Below are 26,541 nucleotides of genomic sequence, written 5' to 3' on the forward strand. Positions count from 1 at the left end.
TGAGTTCTGAATCTCATGCCATAGGGATGCTGCAATCTGTGCCCTTATACACAAACTCCACAAAAATATCAGAAAAGACTGATATAGGTTGGAAGACAAGACAGCTGGCAGGAAGAATAAACCAGACTTGGACATAGCTGCATCCGTTTTCTGCTGCCATCATTCCTACTGATTCTGCCATTCACATGTGAATCTCTATAGCCACAGAAGGCAGACTGTTGGGGGGAAGGGAGTACATGTTTGATTGTATTTGTTTAATATGAAGTCACCATGTAAATTCTGTAAGATGCCTTCTTTGTGTTCAGAGAGGAAACTTCTAAATGCTATTAAATAAATGAAGACATGAAACCATAAAGGGTGCATATCCATGTCTCTCCAGACGGAAGGTTTTTGTTTATTTATTTTTTAATTATTTTCATATTTATAAACCACTCTTCCCAAGGATGCTGCAGAGTGTTGTGCAACCAAAAACAATATAATCACAGGTATAAAAATGAACAATATACAAAAAAATACAACGACATCATGAATAAATCAAATAATAGAAGATAGAGACTAATCTAAATAAAATAACTGTTGCGCTGGTGGTGGATTCTTGGGCTGAGGTGGGGTTGACACAACCCATAGGCAAGGGCCTACGGGTCCCCACAGTCAGCAGGTGGATTGAGCTGAAGCTAGAGGCCACTGGAGCTTTACCTCTACCAGGCCACGTTCCCCTCGGGTTGAATCTTTGGGTGCTGGGGCCTGCAGGACTTAGGCGGGCCTTGAGGTAGAACAACAAAGGCGAACAGTTCAGCTCAGAGACAGCAGCCAGCAGGTAGCGTAGTGTTATCCTGGACTGGTCCCAGTACAGGAACTCAAGCACCAAGGAACGAGGTTTGACTGAAGGTGCTTGAGCAGAGAAAGGCCGGAGCCTTGAGAGTCCAAGTCCAGAGAATAGGGACAGAGGCTTCACTATCAAACTCGAATTAGAGTTGGCGGCAATGGAAAGATGTAACAAGTAATCGTAGAACTCTGGACACAAAGAGTCTATAGCGTAATCGTTCGTAGCAATGGTCAGGGCACAGAGAAGGCAGGCGTGGTCAGGCATAGCAGTAGTCAAGGCACGGAGAAGGGAATTGTATTCAGGCGTAGCAGTGGTCAAGGCACGGAGAAGGGAATTGTAGTCAGGCGTAGCAGTGGTCAAGGCACGGAGAAGGGAATTGTTCTCAGGCGTAGCAGTGGTCAAGGCACGGAGAAGGCAATTGTAGTCAGGCGTAGCAGTGGTCAAGGCATGGAGAAGGCAAGCATGGTCGAACGTAGCAGGGGTCAGACTTGGAGAAGGCAGGCAAGGTCAGGCGTAGCAGAGGTCAGGCTTGGAGAAGGCAGGCAAGGTCGGACATAGCAGAGGTCAGCACCAGTCGAAATGCAGACGAGACGAACGAAGACACAGGAACTGGAAGACACTCAGGAACATGGAACAAGGAAGCACAGAGGCAACGAGTACTCAGAACCAAACAGGGAACCGAGGAGACCTGTTGCAAAGGCAAAGCTTCAGTGCTAGGCTTGAGAAGGATCTGATGTCAGCATCCGGGTCTGTGGCCAGGTTCCCACCATGGGCCCTTTAAAAGTTTTACTGATGTGCGCACGTGTGCCTAGAGATGGGCACGGCGCTGCATGACGGCGTCTCTCTGCGAACCCCACGGAGAGGCCCGGGAGAAGTCCTGGGAAGTGGAGCAGGGCCAGAGGTGCTGGCAGAAGCCCGAGGTTGGAGCCGGCGGCCCACTGCCGCAAGCAATGGGGAGCTGGAGCCTAGAGGTTGCTTGGAAAGGTGAGAGAGCCGCAGCGCGGGGCTGCTGCAGGCAGCGAGCGCAACAATAACAGTATTAAAATTCATTAAAACCCCAAATCTCAAGAAAAACACATCAGTCACAACAAAAATACAATACATTACCCATAAATGAATTGGAATAATCAAGTCTGATGCATTTTCCTAACAGTGTTAAGATCGTTCAAAATTTGAAGTTTCCATGGGGCAAGCTCCAAGAGACTTGCAGGTCCTGTCCTGTGCCTTTTCTTGACGTTTTCTCCAGGATCTGCAGAAGACAACATTGACTTGACTTGCCTAATTTACATTATTTCCTAAAATATGTTCTATGAAGGCTATGGGATGGATAATAATCTTAAGAGGTCACAACACTCACACTACGTGCCTTACTCACAAGCTATACGGATTCTTATAGGAGGCTACCAGCCCACATGAGCCATTGTCCCACATACTCCTACAGTCATAACTCAGGCATCTCTCTGGTGGAAGCAGAAGATGGTAAGAACAGGAGAATTAAAGAGCTGGGAGTCACTGCACGTCCTGGAAGGGTGGGTTAAACTGCCCCTGCTGGAGGGATGAGCTTGGAGAGTTTGGTAATGTATAAGATGTCAGCCCATGAGGTTAAGCTGGAATCTGCCAGAAGGAAGAGCTGCCCCAGAGATGTGGTAGGGTGAGGTGGGGAGTTTTGACCCCTCTACTTTCCCCTTCTCCTCACCATCACCTTCTCCTCACCACCTTCCCCCTTCTCCTCACCACCACCTTCTCCTCACCACCTTCCCCCTTCTCCTCACCACCACCTTCTCCTCACCACATTCCCCCTTCTCCTCACCACCACCTTCTCCTTACCACCACCTTCTCCTCACCACCTCCCCCCTTCTCCTCACCACCACCTGTGGTTCCTTTAACTTGCAGAAGCTTGCACTCAGCTGTTTTGGTGAAAATTATGCAATGAGCACTCGGTGAAGAACTTGGGCTGCAGAAAGAGTTTCCTTACAAACGGCACAGACACATGGTTAAGTGGGAAAGCCTCCCTTCCAAAGTCCAGTGTATGTTTTTCACTAAGGAATGGACTGGCAGGAGGCTGCTGGCCCAGAATCTGGACAGTGAGAATGCATTCCAGCTGCAGCCTCCACAAAGCTCACATGCTGCCTTTAATTGCCATGATCGCTCCAGAGTGGGCACTTATCTTGGGCTAGGACCACATGGGATGTCTCTAGCCCATGGCTTAGCCTGGGGCCAAAACCCATTCAAGGCAGCCTGGCTGCGACCTCTCCTCTCCTCTTGTAATCTCAGGCACTTTCTTCAGTCAATCAGAATAAGAGGTTTTTCCTTCTAATTTACCAAGTTATAAATAATAACAATAATATCTGGTTTCTCCTGAGCTTCTGCAGACCGATCCCAGTCTCAGTGGTCACACGCACTGCCTTAAAAATGAGCTGGTAAAAGTTTTAGGAAAGAGCTGTTGAGGTTAAGAAACTGATTCTTTTCTCTTACCAGGCCAAATCTGAAAAATATGAGCCGGAACAAGTCATCTGGCAAGAAGAGGACAAGGGCATACGTGTGTGTGTCTGTGTGAGTCTATGTGGGTGTAATTGTATGTGTGGTGTGTGTGTACATATGTGTGAGTCTATGAGTGGTGTGTTTGTGTGTATGTGTGAGTCTATATGGGTGTAATTGTATGTGTGGTGTGTGTGTGTATATTTGTGAGTCTATGTGTGGTATGTGTGTATGTGTGAGTCTATGTGTGTCATGTGTGTGTGTATATGTGTGTCTAAGTGGGTGTAATTGTATGTGGTGTGTGTGTATATGTGTGAGTCTGTGTGTCATGTGTGTGTATATATGTGTGTCTATATGTGTGTAATTGTATGTGGTGTGTGTGTATATGTGTGAGTCTGTGTGTCATGTGTGTGTGTATATGTGTGTCTATGTGGGTGTAATTGTATGTGGTGTGTGTGTGTATGTGTGAGTCTGTGTGAGATGTGTGTGTGTATATATGTGTGTCTATGTGGGTGTAATTGTATGTGGTGTGTGTGTATATGTGTGAGTCTGTGTGTCATGTGTGTGTGTGTATATGTGTGTCTATGTGGGTGTAATTGTATGTGGTGTGTGTGTGTATGTGTGAGTCTGTGTGAGATGTGTGTGTGTATATATGTGTGTCTATGTGGGTGTAATTGTATGTGGTGTGTGTGTATATGTGTGAGTCTGTGTGTCATGTGTGTCTATGTGGGTGTAATTGTATGTGTGGTGTGTGTGTATATGTGTGAGTGTATGTGTGGTGGTGTGTGTATGTGTGAGTCTGTGTGTCATGTGTGTATGTATATGTGTGTCTATATGTGTGTGTGTATATGTGTGAGTCTGTGTGAGATGTGTTTGTGTATATATGTGTGTCTATATGTGTGTAATTGTATGTGGTGTGTGTGTATATTTGTGAGTCTATGTGTGGTATGTGTGAGTCTATGTGTGTCATGTGTGTGTGTATATGTGTGTCTATGTGGGTGTAATTGTATGTGGTGTGTGTGTATATGTGTGAGTCTGTGTGTCATGTGTGTGTATATATGTGTGTCTATATGTGTGTAATTGTATGTGGTGTGTGTGTATATGTGTGAGTCTGTGTGTCATGTGTGTGTGTATATGTGTGTCTATATGGGTGTAATTGTATGTGGTGTGTGTGTGTATGTGTGAGTCTGTGTGAGATGTGTGTGTGTATATATGTGTGTCTATGTGGGTGTAATTGTATGTGGTGTGTGTGTGTATGTGTGAGTCTGTGTGAGATGTGTGTGTGTATATATGTGTGTCTATGTGGGTGTAATTGTATGTGGTGTGTGTGTATATGTGTGAGTCTGTGTGTCATGTGTGTCTATGTGGGTGTAATTGTATGTGTGGTGTGTGTGTATATGTGTGAGTGTATGTGTGGTGGTGTGTGTATGTGTGAGTCTGTGTGTCATGTGTGTATGTATATGTGTGTCTATATGTGTGTAATTGTATGTGGTGTGTGTGTATATGTGTGAGTCTGTGTGAGATGTGTTTGTGTATATATGTGTATCTATATGTGTGTAATTGTATGTGGTGTGTGTGTATATTTGTGAGTCTATGTGTGGTATGTGTGAGTCTATGTGTGTCATGTGTGTGTGTATATGTGTGTCTATGTGGGTGTAATTGTATGTGGTGTGTGTGTATATGTGTGAGTCTGTGTGTCATGTGTGTGTATATATGTGTGTCTATATGTGTGTAATTGTATGTGGTGTGTGTGTATATTTGTGAGTCTATGTGTGGTATGTGTGAGTCTATGTGTGTCATGTGTGTGTGTATATGTGTGCCTATGTGGGTGTAATTGTATGTGGTGTGTGTGTATATGTGTGAGTCTGTGTGTCATGTGTGTGTGTATATGTGTGTCTGTGTGGGTGTAATTGTATGTGTGCGGTGTGTGTGTACATGTGTGAGTCTATATGTGGTGTGTGTGTGTGGGGGAGGGGGGCTCATTGAAGATGCTATACAAAGAGCAGATCAGACTGTAGATCGAGGAGAGACCACATTCATTCTAACCATTGCACTATGTGCAGCAATGCAAGTTTGGATAAATCAGAGGATTACATTTGAGCATCAGAAACCTATGTGGGAGAGGTAGTATATTTTTGGCAAAATCTGCCACCCCTGCTAGCTATGAAGCCCATGCTTCAGTGAGCAGCATCCCCCAGTGCCCCTGCAGGAGGAGGGGGCAGGGACTGACTGCTTGGGTTCCCGTCAGACACTCAGTGAATATTGCTGAGTGTATAGAAACAGATTTGTTACTTTCCTTTTAGGCAATGATAGGCTGATTGCTGTCTTACCACAGACAGGTGCAGGTTAAATGCCTTTCTGGATCAGATTCTGGGTCAGATATAGATGTTATAGTGTGTGTGTGTGTGGGGGGGGGGGGGGGGGAAAGTAGGATATTCATTGTGCATATATTGGCAAAACTCCAAATCCTATACCTAGATTGTAGGCATGTCCCATTTAGAAGGACTGTGCTGGGCTTTTTGTGACAGGTGCCAGAAAGGAGCGTCAGCTGTGCTGTCTTTGTGTAGCATGGAGAGTGGCATGATCTCTGCTGAGCTCTTAGGTGTGGCACATAAGCAGGTGTTTTGGTGTTTGATATTCTGGCCCATATTGCAGTGTGCAGACAACCTAAAGGCAACTGCGTGATCCACCGTCAGTGTGTATGTCTAAAAGAGACTGTGTGTTCATGCCTGTGTGTTCCTATGTGTGTTCGTATACCTGTGTGTGCTGCTTTGGGTTTGGGTTACCTGTTTGGGTCTGTGCTGAGAATGACGGTGTTTGTGTCTGCATGGTTGGGAGGATCTTTGTGTGTGTGTGTGTGTGTGTGTGTGTGTGCAGGGGGGGGGGGAGGTTCCGTGTGTGCCTGTATGGCTTCCTCTGTGTGTGTGTGCATGCAGAGTGGGAGCCTCCTAGGGTGGGAGGTCCTGTGTGTATCTATGTGCCTGGCTGCATGTGTTTTCCTAGACTGGTCACTTACCCCTGCTCCCGTATGTACTCTGTGCACATGAGAGCAGCTCCTCTGCCCTGTGCAGACAGCCTGAAGTATTTCAGCCAAGCTCGCCACCCCCCCCCCCCCCGCCTCATTCTGGGGGTGTGGGCAGATCCCTGCACCTCTGCCTTCCCTCTGCCATTGTGCAGGCAGCTCAGCTCTGTATCTTGCTTCCACATCTTGTCACTGCCCCATTTTGTAATGTGTAGGAAGATCTGTAGATGTGGAGAGAGAGAGAGAGGGTGTTTTTTTTTTTGAGTACAGAGTGACAGATGGCGAGTCCTCCTTCCCCAGGGAAGCAACTCTCCCTGAATGCACGCGCATGTCAATCAGCAGCTCTCATGTGATAGCTCCTGCGAATGACGTGCCAACCATATGGCCTGGCATCAGAGCTGGTACCCCAGCTCGGTAGAGAGATGTCACTCTCTCCTCCTTTTGGATAGCACAGTGAAGAAGGCTGCAGCACCTTAAGGAGCACTGCCCGACTCCCAGAAGATGCTGTGAAACAATGCAGTAAAGAATTCCTCCACTCAGCTTTGGAGGTAAGTTAGGGAAGAACAGGGAAGGGGGGAAAAACTTGGGCCACGGAATTGCAAACGTGGGTGGGAGGTGTGTGTGTGTGTGTGGGGCGGGGGGGTCAGTTTAGGTTTTTAAGTTCTGATGTCCTTTGATTGCAACAGAAAGAGAGAGACTTTCTCTGCCATAAAAATACAATAACCCTGGTCTTCTAGCAGTGGGGGCGGGGGAGCAGGGGGCTAGCAGTCGCCTTTGAAACAAGGGAGGGGGCATCTGAAATGATTTACACAATGCTGGCAGAATAATTGTTATTAATAACAGAAAGATTTTCTTCTTCGCTTGTATTCTGTATCGGTTGCTTATGAGATGAGCTTCTCTCTTTTTTGCTGCAATTGTATAAAATGTTTAATTTAAAAAAAAAAAAAAATCCAGGAAGGAAGCTTTGATATTAAATCTATTTCCCCTGCTAGTCTCTCGATTTTTCTTATTTTTTTTCCTTATTATTCTTATTATTATTATTTTGGTTCTGAAGTAATTCTGAAAGGAGAAACTCGTCCTAGCCTTGCAAAGCAAAAGATGATCACCGTAAGCTTAGCTACAATTTCAGCTTTATTTTTTTAAAGTCCAAATAGTTTCGGCAGCTTCTGCCCGGAGCATTGTCTGACCGGTACTTCAAAATTAGGATTTTACATTTACATTGCAGTGTCCACCCCCCCATCGTACGATGATTTATAGTTAAAAAAAAAAAAAAAAGAGATTTATATCCAATCGCAAAAGATCCCGTCACTTTCAATAAAATAGCAAAGTTAACCCCAGTCTGAGCCAGCCAGGTTTCCCCCCTCTCTGCCCCCAAGGGGCTGCACATTTTTTTTTAAATAAAAGCCAGAGCGAAATATCCCATTTTGGTAAAGCCGGAGAAAAAACTGAAGACTTTCGGGTTTAGCCACCGCGACTGTAAAAGTTGAAATATAAAAGGCTTAAGCCATTCAGGAGGCGATGGTCCGTGCATCGCCCTGGCCCAGAGACAGACAGACAGACAGACGGGAATTTACCGAGACAGGGCAAAGTAAACCCCTAAAGCAGATCGGGAACAAGATATTCGAAGCTGCCGCTAACAATTCCACGCGCAGAAAGAAAACGCGCAGACACAACTCGCCCACCCTCGGATTTACTGTTCCTTCCCCCACCCTGCAAAGGGGTGAAAACATGAGCCAAAAATTAAAGTTGCCCATGTGGCTAAAGTCATCTAAAAAAATGGAAGGCACTAATGAATTATTACTAGGATGTGTGTGGGAAGTCTGGGAGCTCTAATCCCCATTTTCTTGTTGTTCGAGTCCAGGGCTTGTGACCTTAATTCCGGCTTCTCCTCTCCCGATTTGATGATTCCCTTGCGGGGAAATGGTTTGGGTATTTTGTAAAACGCAATGACTGTCCCTAAAGTTGCTTCCTTCTTGTCTCTTGAATCTCCAGCAATCATGCTGACCAGACTCTTCAGCGAGCCCAGCCTCATCCCCGAAGTTCAAAAAATTCGCCAACTGGCAGATGAATGCGAGGACGAGGAGGAGGAGGAACGAGGAGGAGGAACGAGGAGGAGGAGTTGCTGCAGCGACAAGGAGGAGGAGAGGAAAGGCTCCCTGCGGGAGGGCCAGACAGAGGGCTCTCTGAGCGAAAGCAAGGAGGAGGAGACCTGGGAGGAGAGGAGGAGGAGGAAGAGAGGAGGAGGAAGGGGATGGAAGAAGCCGGAGGGGAGAGAACCCAAGAAGCGAGGTCCGAAAAAGAGGAAGATGACGAAAGCCAGGCTGGAGCGCTCCAAGATCCGGCGCCAGAAGGCGAACGCCAGGGAGAGGAACCGGATGCACGACCTTGAACTCGGCTCTCGACAATCTTGCGCAAAGTGGTTCCTTGTTACTTCCAAGACTCAGAAAACTCTCCAAAATCGAGACCCTGAGGTTGGCCAAGAATTACATCTGGGCTCTCTCGGAGATCCTGCGCTCCGGCCAAGAGGCCCGACCTGGGTGGCCTACGTGCAGACGCTCTGCAAAGGTCTCTCCCAGCCCACCACCAACCTGGTGGCCGGCTGCCTGCAGCTCAACTCCAGGAACTTCCTCACCGAGCAAGGCCAGGAGGCCGGCAGATACCACGGGCCCAACTCCTCCTTCGCCATGCACCCCTACACGTTCCAGTGCTCGCGGCTGTCCGGGGCGCAGTGCCAGTCCAGCACCATGGGCAGCTCCCACTACCCTGCGGACGCACGCCTACTGCACCACCTACGACTCCCTGTACGGGGAACGCCTCGCCCAGACTACACCAGCTCCAGCTCCGAGTACGACGGCCCCCTCAGCCCCCCGCTCTGCCTTAATGGCAACTTTTCCCTCAAGCAGGACTCGTCCCCCCCGACCACGAAAAGAACTACCACTACTCTATGCATTACTCAGCTCTGCCCAGCTCTCGGCCCTCCGGGCATAACTTGGTGTGTTGGATCTGGTATGCGCAGCGGAAGTCCATGCTGAGAACATTTTTATCTTACGATGTGCACCTCCACCACGACAGAGCACCAATGTACGAAGAGCTCAAACGCGTTTTCCATATATTCAACCCTGTGAGCACTGCATCGATTCCGTTTGCACATACAGATCCCCCATGTTTTAGATGAATGTTCTCCAGGACCGTGCTGTATAATTATAGATGTCTTTGCCCCTGACACACACACACACACACACACACACACACAACACCCCAAGCACATACAGGCACCACCAGACCTGCTGGGCCCAGTCTAAAACCAAACTTTGACCCATGTACGGGTAACCCCGGCCCCCGTTTGGATACTGACTGGTAACCCAAGGTTATCCGCATAGGACATGTTAGACTGTGTGCAGTACATCCAGTCATGAATTACTCTGTGGCAGGTTTGAGGAGCTTCCCCGTTGTTAGTGTCTGGCATTGTTGCACTTCAAAGTTGTAGAAAAGAGGAAATTTAAGAATTCGCACCCGAAATCAAGCCTAAAGACAGGGAAGAAACCTAGCAGTCCTACTCCAGGAAGCAGGCTCGTAAACTAGTAGATGCCAAGGTCTGCCACCGAGGGGTGGGCCTGAAGGGGGAGAGAGCAGGCAGTCACAGAGAGGAAAGCCGGAGGGGTGGAGAACAGAGTGCTGAGGACCTTGTTATCAAAGGCATTCAGATGAGACCAGGAGCATTTAGAGAGAGGAAGAACTTTAAGAAGCAATAAAAAAAAAGGCAAAAGAGAACAAAATCTATGCAAAGAAAATAAATGTATACCGAGGTATCCGAATATGGACCAAGCAGATTGTGAGACTAAAAGTGTGCACTTTTTTTTTATTTAGGGGGGAATTCCTTCTAGCGTCTCCCTTGGTATTTACAATCGGTGAATTCTTCTGCGTTTGAACATTCTTGTGATGACAGCATTTCGTTTCCCAGTTCTGTGCCCATACTTTTTTTACCTGTTTGAAAAGAAAGAATTTTTTTTTAATGACATGACAAATTCTTGTGTTATGCATGGTAGGAACAAAAAAAAATTGCAAATATGCAACCCCTAAAGGTGGTGGTGATAAGAACACTGTTTGTCCTATATGTTTCAGTTACTCAGATCTTTTAGGAAACTCTTAAGCTATTTATTTAGGAGATAAATTTGAAGAAACGTGTCTGTGATAGCATCCGTGGAGACCAGGACGTCAAACGCAAAACTTCCAGCCTTGCTCTTTTTTTTTTTTTTAAATATATATAGATATATATATTGACGATCACTGTACTTGAAATCTAATTTAAGTTTATTTCTTCGATTTTATATGCATTACACTTAATTTAATATAATGTATTTTTATTTATTTTTTACTTGCCTATATCACCTTTAAAAACATACCAGCATTTTTAAAAGGACGAATTTCTGATAAATGTTTGAAAAAAAAAAAAGAAAAAAAAAAGGAAAAAAAAACCCCCTTTAATCTTGTAGGGAAGGTGAAATGTCTCTCGGAGCCCGGAAGCGCTTTTTTTGTGTACCTGTTCGGTTTAATGAAGATGAATAAATATTTATGTGAAATGATGTGCAAAGATCCGGAACGTTTCTCGCAGTGATGCCCTCTCTACTTTCTGCTTAATCAGAAGCACACTTTATTTCCCCTTGAAATCTTACTATGCTTTGTATGCGTTTTTACCTGTGTTAGCATTATGGATTTTTATTTCATTCTTTTTTAAGTTTATCACCGACATTTTGGTTTCTCTCTTCATTTAAAAAAAACAAAAAACAAAAACCCTCATTAGATTTAAAGAAATACAAGAAAAATAAGTGTGTGAACGGAAGATCTGGGCAACAGGCACTAAAGTTTGTATTCTGATAACAATCAAGGTATAATATTCAGAGCTGTCTGATATAAAATGAATATTAAAATTCCAGAAAAAAATACCATTTTTAAAAAAAAATATGCTTAAGTAAAAACAAACAAAGTTATTTTTCCCCCCAAGAACTAACCTTTCATTCAGCTTGGATGTAAACCTTGTTCCCAGTGGAAACCTCAGTCTCCTTGACTGAACTCTGTGACACGCACCACCTGCGATTTCATTCCAAACTTAAATGAAGAAGCGTCTTAGAGTCATTTAATAAATATTAAACAGGGAGTGTGTCATGTTTACTGGTTTTACCTGGGAGTGTGCAGGAAATGTGCCCCCGCTCCCAATGTCCATCCCAAGACGAGGGGGGGGGGCACTTCCCATATTAAATGCTTTCAGGGACACAAGAGCCGTATAGAGAGAGGGGACGTCCTGTCTTTAGATCAGCCCAAGTGATAGTAAAGGATGCTCAAAACCTCTGCCTCATCTGATTGGTTTGTTTTAGTTTTCTGATGGTTTTTAGTAAGAGATGAGGAACAACGTTCCCCCACCCACCAACCCATACACATAACAAAACTGTTTCTCTCACCCTTGGTCTCTGGCCGAGAGCGGAAGAGACATTGTGTTTTCAAAGGAAATTACCCGTAGGGATAGGAGAGCTGGTCCATGAGGAAGAGGAATCTGCAGCACTGCTTATGTAGCGCTGGCGAGACCTCGGGGCAGGGATCCAGGCCGGGGAGCTGTCCGCGGAACCCCTGGTGCTGAAACCAGGGCTGCTCTGCCTTCCACCTGCTTCTGCATCTCTACCTTATTAGATCAAAAGCCAACACCAACCTCTCAGTCAGCAAGAAGAGCTAACATTTCAGCTGTATCGTTAGAATAATCCTTTTACTAGCCAAGGAAGGAGATGTCCGCGTTTGGCTGAAGAGTCAGACAACTGTAGAATATTTCTAACAGATAGCAAAGAATAGGGATCCCCCTTTTTTTTTTTTTGTTGTTGCTTTATAAATAAGGTGATTTTCAATTGTGTGCAAATGACAAAACCCGTTGGGGCTAAGCCTTACATTGATTAAACATGGGATAAATATTGGGAGAACTTGGCAAAAGCATTCAACCGCGGTAAAAATAAAACGTAAGCACTCTGATGGAAAAAATGATAAGGGAGAAATTGCTCCTAATCCACACGAAAGACCTAATCCACATGAAAGACCTAATCCACACGAAAGACCTACAGCCAGGAGGCTGTAGGTCTTCTCGGACTGTTTGGAATCACATCAGCTAACTCTGCTGGAGAAAGGACCGAGTCGCCTTCATGCAACTACCCACACTTATCCGCTGAGACCTTAACTTTTACCTGCCAACATACCGCAGTACTCCTGTGTGCGGCCAAAATACCAAGGTTGAAGCCGGATGAAAGTGAATAGAAAGGGCTGAGTGATTTAAGAGCCAATGTGACAGCCCCATTTTCTTCCTTCACATCAGTCCTGGACTGAAGCGAGGAAGACTCTGTAGTGGGGACATGTCCCAGGGGCCGCGTCCCATTCATTTGTAACTAGTTGTACTGAACTGTAAATCTTCTCTTTGCACTTTAAGTAACTCTGAGCCTCCCCGATAACCGTGCGACACACAGATAGACGGACAAACCCAAAAAGACAGACCCAGACACAAATAGACGCCTGCTCTATTCCTTTCTCCGAATTTGCCTTAATGACGTCTGTGAACCCCATGTGTGCACGCGATGGATGGAGAAGGAGCCCCAGTCTCTCCTTTCTAAGGTTTTCTTTCCAGCACAATTGTTTCTTCTCTCTCTTCACCACGCTGATAATAAACAATTCATTGTGCTTTGCATTTCTCAACAATAAAATTTGCAGAAACCTTATCTTTGCAGTTAAATACTTTATGTTAATCTTCGGTATTTTATTTTCTAACTTTTCAAGGACATTTTGAGTTAAAATACACACACACGTCCATGAACACTAATTCTGCCCATCCGAATAGCTGCTCTTGTATATATATATATATATGTGTGTACCTATATAGATATGCAGATATATATACGGCAGCTATTCGGATGGGCAGAATTAGTGTTCATGGACGTGTGTGTATAGGCACCTGAAACATGTATCTAACTCCATGTAGTATTAACTACATGCTTATAACCATATATTAATGTGCGTGTGTGTGTGTGTGTGTGTGTGTGACTGTATAGACGGATAGGTATTAATATATGGTCATAAGCATGTATTTAATGCTACATGGAGTTATATAGATGTTTCAGGTGCCTATCACATATACACACACACGTCCATGAACATTAATTCTGCCCATCCGAATAACTGCAATTTAAATGTATAAGGAAATACTGGGATATCATGCTCCTGTTTCGGAGTCATGCGTGCAAATGGGGATCATATAAAAGAAGTGATGGGATAGTATCGGCTATAAAAGTTTGGAGGACATCTGGCTGCGTCCCTTTGAAAAGAAGACGGAAAAGCTCGATTCCTAGAGAGGCCAGAATGCCTTGTGCAGATTTTGTCTGAAATTAAATGATACAAATAAAAACCTACAGTCACATCGTTTCTTTGCAAGAAAGAGGAGTAAAAATGACCGTATGTTCGCTAAAACATGTCATTTCTATTCCAGGCCATGATTTCTCACCTCACCAAATTTGTATGAAATCTAATTGAAAGAGTCCTGCTGGAAGTGAGGATTACTGGGTTTCGACGTGACTTAAACCCTCCTCCCCTTCCCCTTCTGCAGGAGAGATGGGTCTTTATATTCAGACCCCTCAACAATCAGAGGAAAAGATGGATCAGAATCATTTCAAGTTAAAACTCACTGCTTCATAAGACGTGGTGTTTACAAAATATTCCTGAGCTTCAATTACAAGTTAAGATATTGCATCAAGCAATATAGAAAGTAACCATCGCTAAGGTTTTGCTGCTAACGGTGAACGCCCCCTAAAAAGTCACACATTGGGGGTCATTCACTAAGCATTTTTCCCATAGACACAAAATGGAAGAAAACCTTTAGTAGATGACGCCCATAGTTTGGAATATTTGCTTAAAAATGTAAGACCAACATGTGGAAAGAATTTTAAAAGGACGGCTGCGTTTTGTGTCAGGTCTCCCCCACAAGTAAGGTGGCGTCTGAGGGCAGAAAATCAAGGATCGCCAATTTCCTCCTGTTTTTTATATTTAACAATTTTTATTGCTTTTTCCAATTACACTGAATTACATGACAATTTGCGAGATACAGTGTTTCTTCAGCATCCCACAACAAGAAGCAATACACGGTTACAGATCAATGTATTAAACCCCCCATTTCCTCCTGTTTCTATCACCAAAGGGAGCGGACATCATTGATGAAAAAAAAACCCCGAAACAAATAGCAATAAGCAGAATATCCTGTAAATCTGTATTTATTTATTTTTGCTGTGGATTTGGGGAGGTAAATAAATAGAGGAGTCGGGTACTAAAACTCAATCTGATTTTTATACCTGACCATTCATGGGGGGGGGGGGGGGGGGGGGTAGAAAATGCTCCACATATATTGAATAGGACTGAAGTGTGTCCTTCAGAATTATACGCGCAATGTTTGAGACTGGAGCGAGGCGCACAGCTTCCCCCTCACGAGCAACAGATGCCAGCGAGGACGTACAAAGATGAGAAAGGTGATCCGGGCTACTCTAGTTTTGAGCTTTGTCTTAAGTGTTTCCTTTTGACCTTGACCCCCTTTATTCATTTTGATGTAAATGCAAATATCTCTAACCTGCCAAGGACTCGATTCCCTTCGGAACTGATTTGGTTTATCTTTCAGAGCTGGTGAGTTTCATAGAGAGCTCAGCCCCGCAGTTCAAAGGCGTTGGATAGCGAGGGAGTAAAAGGAAGCCCCTCTTTGGGGATTTTAATGCCAGCCAGTACCCTGTGCCAACTGGAAGCTAAGGGGCACTGCTGGGAGGAGTCAGTCTCCACCGATCCCGATTCTGGGACATCTGTTCACTGCCGAGCCCCAGGACCAACGGCAGGGAAGTTTTACAGACAAACACAGGCTATAGGGAAAGCCAGGAAAGAGAGGGAAATAATACTGAGAAACGGGGAAAAGCGTGAAAAAGAAGGGAAGGGGGCAAAGAGAAAAGACAAAAAAATAAAAATAACCCCCCCCGAAGATGGGAAATCAGCTGATAAGTGCGGAATAAGAGCAGAGGAAGTGCCCTGTCTGTGCCACTTCTGAGACCTCACCGGGAAGCAGTTACCCACCCTGGCATCGTTACCCTGCCCTGCCCTGCCCTGCCAGCACACGCACTTGAGAGGTTTGGGGAGAAAAAAAAAGAGATTTTTTTTCCGCTTGGCTCTGATCTTTCGCCGTGGCTTTCCCGCCGCAAAGCTGCTAAACTCTTCCGTTTTCCCCAAAAGTTTGAAAGGATTGGTTTGCTCCTCTCTTTTACTCTTCTGCTCCTTTGTAAACGGAAGCCTGTTTCAAATAAACAGCGCGGTTATGCAACACAAACTCTCTTATTTCTGTTTTAAATCTCAAAGCCTTTTGCGCTCTTACACCTGACTCGGTTTCTTCCAGCCATTCAGTCTTTTGGTATTAATAGAGAGACAGGTCGAAATCTGAAGATGAATAAGCCTTGATAGGGTAAATATTGAGCGCTTTGGAAGAATGATCTCATGTCAATTAAAGAGTCAAGGTGGTCAGTGGTCAGGGGACCCAACTTTAAGTGAAGCTGAAAAGGACCAACACATGCCAGCCAGATAGGAGAGGGAGCCGACACTCATTTTATACAGTCAGTAAATTAACTTTTTGTATTTAAAAATAAAGAAGAATTAAAAAAATAAATAAATATATATATATATGCATTTTATGAGAAGTATAACCACGACTCGTTACACCCGAGCCATTCGGCGGGAAACGGAGACTGCTTTTGATATATTTTTATGTCGGTAAAAGTTGGTGCTGCGAGGGCGAAAACCTCTTTAAAGATGGGAGTGATAGGGGAGAAAAAGGAGAAGAGCCTGGGCAGGCTGGAATGTGCCAGTGCAGCTCGATGCCACCTTTGCCCAGTGCCCAGTGCCAGGCAAAGGGGGAAAGGTGGGAGGAGTCAGTGCTGCAGTTTAAATTCCGTGACATCTGTTCATTACTATACAGTGTGGATTTTTATATGGACAGCTAAATTAAAGACAGATTTTTGCCAGAATTGCACATACCATAAAAAAATGATGACACCATAGAAGTGGCTTTGCAAAAAAAAACAAAAAAACAAAAAACAACCTACCGAATTAAACACTTCTACCTTTTAAACCGAGGCTTTCTTGCAACCATGGGATTTTGATACAGATTTAAAACTTGTTTAGAGGTGAAGGTTCCCAGCAGTGCTGGCTCATTTCTTTTTAATCAGATCTATTTGAAAAATATATTCCGAAAGATCTGTCATAAACGTATATAATTTATTTAAAAAAATGTGAACAATTTTTTTCCAAACCGGACTGAACCAATTTATTCTAATTTTCTATTAGAAAACATGAGTAAGATGTCCTTCTTTTAGTATGATCTAAAGACAAATTAAGTTTTGTCTGAGATCAGACTAACCTGAAAAGGGGATGCTGGAAAGGTATTCTTCCTTATTGCCTTGAATGTAAACGGAATTTTCGTCGGGCACAGATTTTACGCGGCTTACAAATGTCCAGTACAGCCCACGAATAGCATCAGAAGGGCAAAAGGCAGGGTTTTATGAAGAAAAATTTACAGAATATGAACAAAAAAAAAAAAAGGAAGAAAAAATGTGTGCTCAGTCTCCAAACTGACAGGGTTCATATGAAAAGAGTTAAAACAGGGACATCTGTGCCTGGAATTACTGTGAATCTCAAAAGCTGCCAATAGTGCTGGCATGAGAAGGGTAGCAAAAGCCCTGGCAGCTCAGAGTGCCGGGGACCTGGTTCTTGGCATCCTTCACGGTGCCATTCCAGACTGGCCAAAAAAATTCCTCAAACTGTTTTGTGGGCAAATGAATTCTGTTTCCTTTATCAACTTAAGACTGCCAAGTTTACATTATATAGATACTATATAGTTATAACACACACACACACACATTCATAGGAGCTACGAAGGCGAATGCATAACATATTTTACAGTACACAATTATGTATATAAATTGCATATGATCTATATGCTTTGGGGGAATTATTTCCTCTTGATATGGCCAGTCTTGTAAGATCAGCTGTGATTTACAGATTCAGTTCTCTATCTGCCTTCTTTCCCCTCAGAACTATTTTTTTTCATCCGCCGATTTCAGAATTAAAAAAAAAATAAAATATATATATATATAAATTCGCCTTGATTTCAAAGGTAGGGACATTGATATGAAGTTTACAAATCATGCTGCTACTCGGAGACAATTCGGGCTGCATGTTCAGCTTTGTGGGTTTGCTGGAGATTCTTCAGTGCCACCATTTCCCGGACCCTTCTTTTCCTCTGGATCTAGCAGATCTAGCCACACTTTCAGCCTGCACCGGCCAGCTGGATTTTTCCCGGCCATAAAACTGGATATCCTGGCCAAGGAACCGGAGCTTTGCTTTAGGGGAGTCCAGTGGCACTCAGTAGCCAGTGCCAGCTGAGGGCATAGCAAGGGGGCGTTTACTGAGCCTTGCAAATTCCAGGACATCTGTTCCGCAGACCAGGGGGACAGGAGTCCTGGGGAAGGCACTCGCTTCCTGACTGGAGCTCGCAGTCCTTGGCAATCTCTCTGTCTCTCTCAAAGATTGATATGACCTCGCCGGTGCCAGGGTGGGCAGTAGCCAGGGCATTCGTTACTCAGGCCTTTGGAGAGTGCAAGGACGGACTGGTAATAGTTTAATTGGGGAAGCAGCATTTTCCTAGACTGAGGCCCCATAGGGCAGGGCGGGTCCTCTTCCCGCAGACAGATTCGGCAAAGGGGATGTGGCACCGCAGGCCTAAAGGTGAAAGGGCAAGCCAGGGCCAGTTAACCCGTTAGCAACCGGTTTAATATGATAAAGGGACTAAACAAAAAGAAACTCTGGAGGACAAAAGAAAGCTCCCGAGGAGCAACAGGAGTTTAAAGAGAGAAGATGTGAGGTCGGGGTGGTTGGATCTCTCTGATCTGCGGGCATCCACAGCCACCTGCACAGCCCAACGTGCAGCAGTGGGGCAAGGCCTAGAACCCCAGCAGGGAGGCAGGGGGGCAGGGAGGCAGGGGGGCAGGGGAGGCATGGGGCAGGGGGGCAGGGAGGCGGGGAGGCAGGGGGGCAGGGAGGCAGGGGGCAGGGAGGCAGGGGGGCAGGGGAGGCAGGGGAGCAGGGGGCAGGGGAGGCAGGGAGGCAGGGGGCAGGGGAGGCAGGGAGGCAGGGGGCAGGGAGGCAGGGGGCAGGGAGGCAGGGGAGGCAGGGGAGGCAGGGAGGCAGGGGAGGCAGGGGGCAGGGGAGGCAGGGGGGCAGGGAGGCAGGGGAGGCAGGGGCAGGGGGCAGGGGGCAGGGGAGGCAGGGGAGGCAGGGGGGCAGGGAGGCAGGGGGGGCAGGGGGGGCAGGGAGGCAGGGGGGCAGGGGAGGCAGGGAGGCAGGGGGGGCAGGGAGGCAGGGGGCAGGGGAGGCAGGGAGGCAGGGGGCAGGGGAGGCAGGGAGGCAGGGCAGGGGGCAGGGGCAGGAGGCAGGGGAGGCGGGGGGCAGGGAGGGCAGGGAGGCAGGGGCGGGAGGCAGGGGGCAGGGGAGGCAGGAGGCAGGGGGGCAGGGGAGGCAGGGGAGGCAGGGGGGCAGGGGGGCAGGAGCAGGGGGCAGGGGGGCAGGGGGCAGGGGGGGCAGGGGGGCAGGGAGGCAGGAGCAGGGGGCAGGGGAGGCAGGGTCAGGGCAAGGGGAGGCAAGGGGAAGCAGGGAGGCAGGGAGGCAGGGGAGGCAGGGGGCAGGGGAGGCCAGGGGAGGCAGGGAGGGCAGGGAGGCAGGGGGCAGGCGTGAGGGCAGGGCGAGAGCGGGGCAAGGCGGGAGGCCAGGGAGGGCAGGGGGCAGGCAGGGGAGGCAGGGGAGGGCAGGGGGCAGGAAGAGCAGGGGAAGGCAGGGGAGGCAGGGGGGCAGGAGAGCGAAGGGAGGCAAGGGAGGCAGGGGAGGCAGGGGGCAGGAGAGCAGGGGAGGCAGGGGAGGCAGGGGGCAGGGGGGCAGGGGAGGCAGGGAGGGAGGCAGGAGAGCAGGGGAGGAGGCAGGGGACTGCTGGCTCTGCGGTGCAGGAGACAGGAAGCTTGGGCGTCTGCGTTTTCCAGCCTTCCTTCCTTCCTTCTTGGAGGCTTCAGCTGTCCAGATAGCGCTCTCTGGAGGGTCGGCCGTTTCCTGACAGCACAAGGGTCCTACAGCTATGAGGACTCCACCGTGTTGGACCAGATTTTCCTTTGCTTCAACTAAAATAACAGTGTTTGGCAGCTAGCACTGAATTTCCCTAAAACGCTTTCACGAAGTCCCTTGTACAGAGAACTGCGCAATTTAAAGTCGGAAATACAGACAGGGGTCTTCGTCTATGAAAGTTTGGAATCGCAGACAAAATATTGCTAAAAGCCCATTGAGCAATGCGCTGAGCCCGCTTCCCTTCCTGCTGCGGAATAAAGGGGCTGCGGTGGGGCTTCAGTAAGGGAGAAGGGTGGGAGAGAGGACATTTTAGGAAAGAGCGAATCCCCTGAGGGACTTGCTTGGCAGGACTGGGTGTAGGAAGAAGCACTGGTGCTAATTTTAATATAACACGGCCCCCTGAATACCAGCAGGGGGTGCTCACAGGATCTCCTGCCGGGGGAGGGGGAGGCGAGGCATGCACTGCAGGGCAGGGGCAGGGGCAGGGCTGGGCTCCAGAAACTGCCTGAGAGCTGGGGCAAGGTCCCCCGCTTTGCAGGCAGACTGGGGGCCTGGGGCCTCTCTCCAGCTCTTGATTTCCTTCTCTGGTCTGCATTCTGCCGTCTTTCCATGGAAATGTCTTTTGGGTGGGGGGCGGGCTCGTCTTCCTTCCCCCTCTCCCTGGTGACTGGCAGCAGCCGGCTTGCCATGCTGGCATTCACAGCTGTAACCCATCTGCTTTGATGGAGCCCTGACAGCGAGGAGACGGGCGCTGCCTTTCATGCCTTCTCCTGCTGACTGCGGCACAAGGCGTGCACACACAGCACAGTCTCTTATCTAAGGGCTCCTGGAAGAGAAGAGCAAGTTTAAAATAATAACAACAACAAAAACCCCCCAAACCCCATCCCCCTCAAGGGTCACCACTTGCCACGTGGGATGAAAAAGCCAGAGCAGCCTGCGGGGATTAGAGCCTCCGCCACCCTTTGTCCAGTAACCATCTCGGCCAGGAAGGAGGCGGACTGTGCAGGGAACTGTGTGCAGGGCGGATTTTCTCAAGTGGTTGGGCTGAGTGGAAGGGAGGGGTAATACAGAAGCTTGGGGTCTGTTTTCTTTCCACTGATCCTGGTGAAATACTTTTGGGAAGAAGTGGTTGGGAGGGGCTATTCCTTCAGAGAAGGCGCTGCTCAGCTTTGATCCCAGGACACATTTGGGTAATTTACAAGCGGGTTAAGCTCTGGTGCTTCCTTTTAGGCAACTACGTTGACAACAACTTTGCTTATAACTTAAACGATCTTTTGCCCAAACCGAGTCCTGCTGTGGCTCCTTGTGACCTTGGGCAAGTCACTTTACCCTCCATTGCCCCAGGCACAAACTTGTAAGCCCTCTGGGGATAGGGAAATACCTACAGTACCTGAATGTAATCCACTTTGAAGCACTGAAAAAAAGTGCGAAAAGCAGACTATAAATCAAAATATAAACAAAACAAAAACGGGATTTATGGTAGCTGTCCAGAAAAGCAGGGACTGATTCTCCAGAGCAGGACTTCTGGAGCCAGTCAGGTTTTCAGGATATCCACAGTGCATGCAGCTCTCTCTCACTGTGGATATCCTGAGAGCCGGGCTGGCTGCGTGTGTCCCAAGCGAGGACTGCTCCAGAGTAGGGAGCATCAGAAACTTACAATTAAAATGAGCAAATCTACTCCAAGGCTATGCAGATAAAGTTTTTATTGCACCCAGCTATCGGGAGAAGAGATGGCCAGATTGCGGGGCTCAGGTTTCGGGTGGATAGATTGGGCTGGCTTATACCATCATGCAAACTGCATTGCAGACACCAGGGAAGAGCAAGAGCCTGAGCTACGGGATAGGCGCCCCATCCAGATCTAGCATGAATCCTGGCTCTTCTGAGGTCGGAAAAAGGGAGTTTGGAGAATTTGGGAAACGCAGAGCGGTTTATTTTTATTTTTTTGTTAGGGGGGTATTGTTTATGGGTAAGTTCGGTTTTTTAACGTATTTAGCAGCAGCTAAGACCTCTTGTTATACTGTTTATTAGTTATTGGTTGTTATGTTTGCTGTGTTGTGTTTGATTTGTGTTTGTACATTGTACACCTGTTTGAGCAGTCTTCTGAGACTGAGAAAGCGGTTTAAAAGGACTTTGAAATAAATACATCTCAGGACACCAGTCACCATTCCCAGATTTGCCGCGGATTCTGTGCCACCCTGGATAAACCTCTGGAGCCTGTTTTGGAAAGGACCGTGTAATCTTGACCAAACTCTCATCTCCCAGTGTCGCAATACCCAAACGTGAGCTGTAACTATTCCCTTTCTAGCCTCTTCAGGTACACTGGGTACACTCACCGCACATGATGGATAATACTAATGGTATTGTCTGCTCTGGTAATTTATTAATGAATGTTACCCTCAACGAAAGGAGAACGCAGGTTCAAAGTCGATGCTTTGGAGAGACGGAGGGCAACGGTGGAGCAGGGCTGTAACTTACCCCCGGCTGCCTCTCACACTCCCATCCCCTAAAGAATAAGGACAGACACATGACTTTGGTACAAAACTTCTGATGCCCAGCTCATATTCTGTTGAAAACCAAAATGGAGAGCTATGGTCGACCAGTTAAGTAACCACAGAGAATGCCTGGAAATGATAATATATGTTTTCTTCTCCTGAAGAAGAAATTTGAAAACTGGAAAAAGAACCTCCTCTATTCTTAAGATCGAAAGAATCTCACATTTGCAACGTACTTGCTTTAATATCATATGCTGCTTTCTTTCATTTAAAGAAAGCTTGTCTCCAGATTTCAGAGCAAAGCAAGTCTTCAGCAACACTGAAAGGGTTTCTATTCTCCACGGGTTGAAAGCTGTTTTGCCTTATTTCCCTTCCTGTAAGTCTGAATGCTTAACAATCCTAAAATTAAAAGTTTCAAAATAATACTATTCCAGCAAACCCCGGTTTCTAAGGGGAACAATTGAGCAGCTGGTGATCTTAGTTTGCCTGTTTGAAAAACACCAGCTTGGTGATAGTTTTACCGGTAAAAGGAGAGGAAATCCTAAAATCCAAATTCGTAAAAAAAAAAAAAAAAAAGGTCTCATACAAAGAACATTCTCATTCTCAGTCGCTTGCATCATACAAATACTTAATACAGACGTATCAGTCTTTCAAAACTATTTTAATGAGCGCGCTGCATGATCACCGGAAAAAAAAACCCCAGAGCTTACATCTTTTAAACAATGAGTACTTAATTCGTAAAAAATACAACCCCCCCCCCCAAAAAAAAAATAAAAATCCCTAAGCAACATAAACTACCATGCGAACAAAATCCTGCTCACCAACCAAGATGCCCACTGTGCCCGGAGACTCTTAACCTACATGAAAATCCCTGAAGATATTCCTAAATCTTGAGTGACCTTACTCTACAACCCTCAGCAACAGAGGACATTCGGACGTCATGGAAGACAGTAGCTGTGTTGTCCAGTGACCTGTTTGCCAAATGGATCCTACTAATTCGAATGAGGACAATAACAAAAACTGATCAAAATAATAGGAAGATCCCCATCTGCCTGCTGAGAGCAAGAAACGCATGTGTGCAAGATGCAAGAATCAGATTGCAAAGGATCTATTCAACCATGAATAATGCTTTGCCTGCGCCCAAACCTATACAGGTAGACATCATGGCTTTCTTGCTAATGTCCCCGTAATATACTGCTCCCAGCATTGGCTGGGTCCCTGCAGCTCCGGGAGGATTCTGCCACTGCCAACAGCTGGATGAGCCATCTGCAACTCCCGTTCTCCTCCTGGAACCAGGGGCGAACAGCAAAACTCAAGCAGCCCTCAGTTTTAGCGGCCTTAATGACTGATACCACTGGTGCTGATAAGGACAATACTTCACTGTCATTCGTGCACCTTCAGCAGTCCCGGGCCAGGTGGGACCCAGGATCGGATTCACATTCAAATTAGGGTGCTATGGATCTCACCGCTCTTCAAAATAAACCCAGCTCTCTGGCAAGGTATGGGCCTCCTCAAATAAAACTGTGATTTAAAAAAAATATTGAACTTCACTTTCCTCCCACTAAAAGGTTTATTGGCATCATAGACCCTTTTAGGGGAGGATGGCTTCAAGCTTATATATTGCATTTCAGCATGGCCCACTCCTAGAGACCCATCAGAAGGACATGGCCACACAGGGGAGCCTATAAAGAGAGTCGAGGTGTGAGACCAATAAGTAAACAAAGGTAATAATCCAGTGGAAGTCTTTTAAACAGCCTTTAGTACTCCTGTTGACGCCTAAAATTAAAACTTCCACTGGATTATTACCTTTGTTTATTCAGAACAGCACAATTTATTGGTCCTATAACTTGACTCTGTTTATCACATTCCTTTCACCGGTTTGATCCTGGATGAGGATGGGGTTTTGCTATAAAGTTTAACTTCCGGCTGAATGCTTATGCTCTCGGTCAGAATCCAATACTCCTCAAGAAATCGATGTAATAGCTTTAAGACAGGCGGACATGTGGATGTAAGTAAAGACTAGGGCCCAAATTCAGGGACATATGCGTTAGCAGTGGATTCGAAACTCTATGGGGGGGGGGTTGAGCGGATTAGTGAGGGAAGTCCCACTGTGGTGCTGCATGCTCCCCTTCCCAGGTTGCGGAGATGACTGCTCACTTTCAGGACCACGGAGAGCAGCAGCGCTCAGCTGCCGGGCAAAACGTGGAAGGGCTCGCAGAGCCCGAAGCAACCGCAGTGACTCCGCATCCCCGGGAGCTGTCAGCGCTCGCATCTGCCATCGCAGCTCTTTCTTGCCAACAGAGCAGCCCCGAGACACCCCTGGGTGTGCAGGGGGTAAGCCTGGCAGGCCAAGTGCACACATTCTGAGACCTGCTTTCCCAGCCAGCCTGGCACGGCTCCGTCCTGATTAAATAAAGGACCTAGAAGGGGGATGAAGTGCTATCCTGTCATTGGGAGGTTGCCACAGCTGGGGCCTTCGTTGCAAATGTAGGTTTCAGGACAACCACCCCATGGATAAAGAAGTACTGCCCCCCCCCCCCCCGAAGGCGAGCACATTTCTACCTCCCACCATGACACAGGCACACTAACTGCAAGCAGAGACAGAGCAGAGCCACCAGAACAGTAGTAGCAAATAGCATGAAATACACACATTCGTGGATTCTGATACTGCACTGCCTTGGTAAAATACCTTTCTATATTCACCCCCCCCCCCTCCCAAATAAAAAACTCCAACAGGATCTTAGTTTCAGAGAAAGAAGAAAAAAAGAGCAAAGAGAACAAAACAAGAAGAGAGAGTATGCCTGGGGGAGATTGAAGCCTTGCACGGAAAACAAAGGTGGATTCTGGATTTGTATCACAGAACGATTGCCTAACTAGGCAATATGATTGAGGGGGTGAGAAGCAGGTTAGCCATATAACCAAATACCCAGATTAAACCCTTACCACATAAATTCTATGATTCCAGAGGATCAAGTCCCCTAATTACATTTCACTCAGCCAGGGAAGGGGTCAAGGCAATCTGCTGCCTGAGGTAAGGACTGAGATGCCCCTCCCCCACAAGGCAAGGTACAGGTCAAGTCATTGAGAGGGCCCCTTGGAGGCTGGCCCTTTCAGTGAGTTGAAATGCTGCAGAAGGGGAAAGTTCTCAGAGGAGTGGCAGGTAGAGGGTCAGTGATATTATTTCTAGGAAACCGGCAATCCTGCCACATTCCCAGGAACCTGCCTTCCACCCTTCCCTAGCATTTGTACCCCCAGTGAAGTGGGAGATGGGTGAATGGTGGGGTTCTGTGTGTGGTGCACTCTCTCCAGATCAGTGCAAGGATATTAGGTGCCCTAGGTGAACGTTATAGCCTTCTATCCCCTCCTTCCCAGCCTTCACCACACACACACACACACACACACACACACACACAATTAAAAATTATGCATGTAAATAACAGATTTTACATGAAGAAGAACAGCCATAGTCTTATGAGGTAAAAACATCACAACGTATATATTAATTTATTTGCACTGTTATGGTACCAACCAGAAAAACCTGCAAAAAAGACACTTGGAATCCATTTGGTACTAAGCCTATTGTAAAGTGTGCTTCATGTTGGCTTGGCTCTCAGAAAGCCATGAGTAAACTGTATTTTAATTACAATATAATAACCCTCCAATACTAAAACAGCACTAACTGCCAACATTCAAACAGCAACAATCATATCTATGAAAAGGCAATATTACACCAGGCTCTAACGCACAAATACTCCTTTTATTAGGAAAACAGAACAAGCCAGGCTGCCGTAGACCAGTATAGAAACTACATATCAGCAGAATACGTCAGCTCAGTCACACGTGCAGAACACAGACAGACTCACACCAAATACAGAATAATGACACCATAAAGTATAAATAGAAATGTGCAGGCAAAAACTGAACTGAACACTGCAAGAAGCCAGACTCTGTATGCAGTGAAACAATGGAAAAACAGAAACACCATCATTCCTCATAAAACAAACAATAAAATCAAGAAATATAAATAAAATCAATCCTAACAGTAAAACTATATTAATAGAATAAATATTTCAAAACAGCTGGTAAGCAGAACATCATTCAATAATTAACCTCAAGAAAATTTATATAAAGTTCTCAAAAACAAAAACATTTCAGAACAGACACATCAAATATAATACTCAATAATGTCACACACACACACACACACACACACACACACACACACAGATACTCACTCATACCCTATCTTTTACTCTCTCTTTCTCTCAAATACACATACAACATAGGCTCTCACTCTGTCTTACACACACTCAGAGCCTCCCCCTCTCTTTTTCAGGCTGTGGCCATGCTGCTCTTCAGGCCCACCAGGCCTCTCTTTTGAAAGCAACAGGATGAGTTCCACTGCAGCCATGCCACTCTTCGGGCTTGCTGGGCCTCTCTTCCAGCTGTGCCATGGCCATGCAAAGTTTCTGGGTGCAAGCACTTAGGAATCATATCTGCAGCAAGGTGAGGCA

At 46.5% G+C, this 26,541-nt stretch overlaps 1 protein-coding gene across 1 annotated transcript; it reads left to right on the top strand.

The window, feature by feature from the left end:
• The first annotated feature begins 8,323 nt into the window (after window positions 1–8,323).
• NEUROD2 (neuronal differentiation 2) lies at window positions 8,324–26,408 on the top strand. The gene is given in 10 exon segments (XM_029572251.1): window positions 8,324–8,525; window positions 8,528–8,601; window positions 8,603–8,710; window positions 8,712–8,852; window positions 8,855–9,085; window positions 9,087–9,131; window positions 9,134–9,238; window positions 9,241–9,447; window positions 24,164–24,361; window positions 26,364–26,408. Coding segments are annotated over 10 exon segments (1,356 nt in total).
• Window positions 26,409–26,541: the final 133 nt, after the last annotated feature.

This window comes from Rhinatrema bivittatum, chromosome 12 (assembly GCF_901001135.1).
Source record: "Rhinatrema bivittatum chromosome 12, aRhiBiv1.1, whole genome shotgun sequence".
Lineage (NCBI taxonomy): Eukaryota > Metazoa > Chordata > Amphibia > Gymnophiona > Rhinatrematidae > Rhinatrema > Rhinatrema bivittatum.